At 53.9% G+C, this 4353-nt stretch overlaps 1 protein-coding gene across 1 annotated transcript; it reads right to left on the reverse strand.

The window, feature by feature from the left end:
- Nucleotides 1-239: 239 nt before the first annotated feature.
- LOC119231208 (spermatogenesis-associated protein 31E1-like) lies at nt 240-4078 on the reverse strand. The gene is made up of 4 exons (XM_037492884.2): nt 3846-4078; nt 3098-3155; nt 2570-2630; nt 240-2308 (listed from the first exon to the last, which is right to left on the reverse strand). The coding sequence occupies exons 1-4, from the start codon at nt 4029-4031 to the stop codon at nt 685-687; spliced, it is 1929 nt and encodes a 642-aa protein (XP_037348781.2). The 5' UTR covers nt 4032-4078; the 3' UTR covers nt 240-684.
- Between the last annotated feature and the right edge of the window lie 275 nt (nt 4079-4353).

Genomic DNA, 4353 nt, shown 5'->3' on the forward strand with positions numbered 1-4353 from the left:
CACCCAGGTGGGGGTGGGGACTGATTTTTTTTATTATCAAGCTCTCCCCCAAGGGATCAGGGGGTGGGATTCTCAAAGGCTTGATGAACTTGCCTTTTGAGCCAGACTCCCAATACACAGGTGGCTGGGCTGGAAAACACAGCCTGCAGAAAGGGTAGGGTTGAACCTTTTTCAGCTTGAAGAGATGAGAAACTTGAGTTGTGGGTGTGTGTGTTTTATTTTATTTTATTTATTTATATATATTTTACATCATTGCTCATTTTTATACAATGTTTACTTTTTTATCGATTGGTTTCACTTATAGGAGGAATACAGGGGAACCAAATAAGACATCAGGAGAACAAAATAATAACAACACAACACAACAAGACAAAAACGGATATTTATAAAGCAGAGAAGTCCTGCAGGAAGGGGGAGGGAGTGGGAGCAGGAGGCAGGGGGGAGGAGCACAGGGGACTATGGTGATGGTGCATAGGTGAATTGGTGGAGGAAATTCTATGGGGACTATGTCTGAGGAACTTGAGTATTTTGAGGGGTGAGAACCACCTGTGCCTAGCAAAAGCCTTAAAATATGCGTTTCCAGCAAGTTTTGAGAGAGTGGGCAGAGCGCTCTCCAGGGTGAGTTCTTGTTGGGTTCCTGGCCGGTGTTGGAGACCAGACGTCCAGGCCCTCACAAGCCCTGGACTATCGATAAAGCTGCAAGGCATGGCTGGTCCCCAGCCTGGAGCGATGGCCATCCACGGGGACCTGACCTTCTGGAATCTGCACGAACTTCCTAGCAAAATGGGCTCGCAGCTTGTTTTTTGCGTACTTCCGTGGGCACCTGGGTATGGGCCGCCTCATTCTTCTTTGAGGCAATGATCTTGGGGCCTGGGAGGCCCCAAAGACCTGAGAGATGATGGGGACTTCTTGCGATGTTTTCTGCATAGGGGCTGAAGTCCTGCTTTCTAGGTGCTTCTGAGAGAGGTGACTTTGAAGATTTTGAATCATTGTTGGCATGAAAGATGGCATGCTACCCGGGCTCGCTGGGCTAGATATCCCACGGTAGCCACTCTGGGCTGGTCGGGAAGTCGGTGGGATTGAACAGGAGGTTGTGACGTGGGCCTGGGTCTTGACCTGAGCCTGAGGTGCAGCCCATGGTTGGTTCCCAGAAGGAATCAAGTATTGGGGTTGGACCACAGGGGACTGGACCGAGGGCTGGGACAGAGGGTGATATGAAGCCTCTCCTGCACCTTGAATTGGCACAGGGAAAAAATTAGACAGTTGTCCCAACAGGACAGAGGGAGGTTCTTCTGGGGATACAGAGACCCTGACAGGTGCCTTTAGGGACTCACTATGCAGATTGTGGAGACTCGAAGGGAGCTGACCACCCTTCTGTAGGTGGTTCCCCCAAATCTCAGGATGTGTTGGATTTCTAGCACCCAGCAGCTGATCTTTCATGCTCCACAATGGTGGGCCACCCATGACATTCCCTGTGTCATGCAGGGACTTCAACATATTTCCCAGAGAATTTAGGTGACTTTCTGACCCCTCTGCCGCTTCTCTCTCCTTCCCAATTTCCAGCTTCACCCTCTCGCGGAATAGCACCTCCAGCAGCTTCCAGAGGTCAGAACTGGTGAAAGTCGGTTTACGATCCCCCACTTGGTGGTTTCTGGTATCTCTCCAAAATGGGACCCCTGGTGGGGGGCTGTGAAGGCACCCTCGCAGGGACTCAGGATGTGGTGAGTCTGAGAGTCTCACGGCTTTGGCAGCCCTTGAATCCCACCAGGACAGGTGGAAATGAGGACGGGTTGAGCGTCCTAAGCCTGTGATGGTTCGCACGGGAGAAGGCGGCCAACGGGCATGTGGAGAAGAGTGTGGGGCAGTGCCCGTTGGCAGTGACACTGACTCACACTGAGGCAGAGTCACACTAGAGCCTGGAGATGGGCTGCCAGCGGAGGCCATCAGAGTTGGAGGCCAGGCCTCTGAACCAGGGGGCACTGAGGGGCGCTGAGGTGATGGAGCAGGTGGTTGGGGGCAAAGGCTCTCCAGGGGAAGAGGAATGTCTGATGGCTCAGAGGTGGTCAGGTATGACTCTGAACTGTCAGAAATTGAGGAAAACATGGGTCCTGGTGAGTGGGTGGAGGCCAGAGGTAAGGAGTGGTTGGTTGGAGAAGCTGACAGGGACACGGCGGGAGTAGCATCTTCCACACAGTTCCATGGAGACTGGTTCCAAGGTCTGGCAGGTACTTCTTGCCACACCTTGCCTGGGGGGTCGTGACCTAGGGGCTGATGGCAGCTGCCCTTTTCAGGGTGCATCCTCAGGCGGCTGCACAAGATAGGAGGCACAAGCTACAGCCAAGAGCAGAGGGACTGGGAGGACCAGGCAGGCCAGGCAGGGTGGGCACCCACATCCCAGGTTTTCTCTACTGCCCCAGGCTGACCTCACAATGCCCCTGTACAACACCCCTGGGTTTTAACCATACTCTATCCCAGAGTTCACTGTCCCAGATTAACCCCAGAAAGCTGCCGCCCTGAAGTGCCACCCAGGCCTCTGGGTGAATGCAGGAGAGGAGGAAAGATTCTTTACCGTTGCAGAAGTAAAATCAGCCTTCGAGCCTCTTCCAGTTCTTGTAGGAAATCTTGGCAAGCTGGAAATCAGGACACCAGGTCCCATGGTGAAGGCAGGAACCCAGGGGCCTGGCGGGAGGCTGAGGGCCTGCCCTCTAGGAGATCTTTGGGGGCTTTGTCTCTAGAGTCCAAGGCCACCTATGCCTGACACTCAAGTCTCAGGATGGAGTGCCCTGTCATTTAGAAGGCCATTTCAATCTTGAGGCCTCCCAGAGGAATCTGAGCAGGTTAAACTACTTGTCACCAGGAGGACCCACATCCCTGGCCACCCACTGCTGGTCCACCCTTGCCGTCCGTCCCTGCCCGCAGCACACATTTCCTAGCCTGTCTCTGGGCCTGGAATCTGGGAGGTGTCAGGGCTCCAACTCATCCCAGGAGCCTCCCCCATGGCTCTGTGCCTGAGGGATGAGCCCTGGCATCCTTGAAACTGGGAGCAGGGACTCAGGGTCAGGAGAAATGTAGGTCAGGCTGACCTACAGCTACTCACCTTTCAAAGCTCCATGCTTCTTTCTGCTTCTGTTCCTCACCTTCAGCTCCTTTTGATGCTGAGAGGTGAGAAGAAATGGGCTGGGACCCATCTCTCACTGTCCTCTCTAGCTGCACACGGTCAGTGCACATGAGCGTGACTTTCCACATTTCTTTTCCCTCTCCTCATTTCTAAAGTGTTCCTTCCCGGAAGATCACAAAAAGGATCCTCTGTGTCAGACCCATCATGGGTCTCTCACTCTCTACCCAAGAAACACAAATCCTCAGACCTCCAGGTGCTGAGCTCCGTCAGGTCAGGTAGGACCTGCTTCCTGGGACCTGCGCTCTAATCCGTCCTGCCCAGAGGCTCCCAGAGTCTCTGCACAACCTCTCCCCGCCGCCCCCCTGCCCCATGAATCTCAGCTGAGGAGAAGCTGCCCCAGACACCGGCCACTGCATGGTACCTGGGAACAGTGGTCGGGAGCCTGGTCTCCCTCCAAGGTCACCCCTCTCAGGCACCCTGTCCCTGGGTGCCATTAGGGACTTTGCCCTGGAATCTCTACTGACCTGGACCCCTGGTCTGAGATCTTCAGATAGAAATCCTAGTGCCCACTCATACCCCTGCTGCCCTGGCTTGTTTCCAGAATAATTGTTTCTGACAAAATATGATCTATTCTCTCCCTTGCCAGGAGTCTCTCACATGACTGAGAAAGCAGATAAAACAGAAGAGAGAATCCTGTGGCACTGGGTCGGGCCCAAGGGCTTCTTACCTTCCTGGAGTTCCTGTCCCTCCGAGGTGGTGGTAAGGATGGAGTACTCTGGAGGCAGGCAAGTAGCAGGAAGTAGAGTCCCCACCCACACAGGAAGATGAAGATGGTATCCGTCACCCAGCCACTGCAGCTGAAGCTCAGCCCACAAGCCACAGCGCTCTTCAGAGACAAGAGATAATTCTCCATGGTCTGAATCGCACAGCTGCTCTTGAGCAACTGAGCCCTGGGAGTGCACTTGGGGCCTAAAAACCCAGGCCCTCATCATAGAGCTGGGACCTTGTCACAAAGGCTCCTGAGGACAAGGGGCTGCGAGTCAGAGGAGGAGACAAAATCCCAGCCCCTCCCTTAGTTTGCTCCACCCTCTGCTGACCCTTCAGTGCTGACCCTCACCCTATTGAGAGTCCTCGGTCACCTCACTAGTAATTCTACCTGCAACTCTGTTATTTTTTGGTTCCTTTGCCATCACTACTTGAGCTCCATCAATTTCATATCTTTGGAAAGTCTGGGG

The sequence above is a fragment of the Talpa occidentalis genome, unplaced genomic scaffold, assembly GCF_014898055.3.
Source record: "Talpa occidentalis isolate TD23 unplaced genomic scaffold, MPIMG_talOcc4v2.1 talOcc4.7, whole genome shotgun sequence".
Classification (NCBI taxonomy): Eukaryota; Metazoa; Chordata; class Mammalia; order Eulipotyphla; family Talpidae; genus Talpa; species Talpa occidentalis.

Coding starts and splice junctions, on each gene's coding strand:
- LOC119231208 (XM_037492884.2), bottom strand. CDS start 4,031: ATGGAGAATTATCTCTTGTCTCTGAAGAGCGCTGTGGCTTGTGGGCTG. Junction 3,156..3,845: donor GGGACAGGAACTCCAGGAAG/GTAAGAAGCCCT, acceptor CTCACCTCTCAG/CATCAAAAGGAGCTGAAGGT. Junction 2,309..2,569: donor CTGATTTTACTTCTGCAACG/GTAAAGAATCTT, acceptor TATCTTGTGCAG/CCGCCTGAGGATGCACCCTG.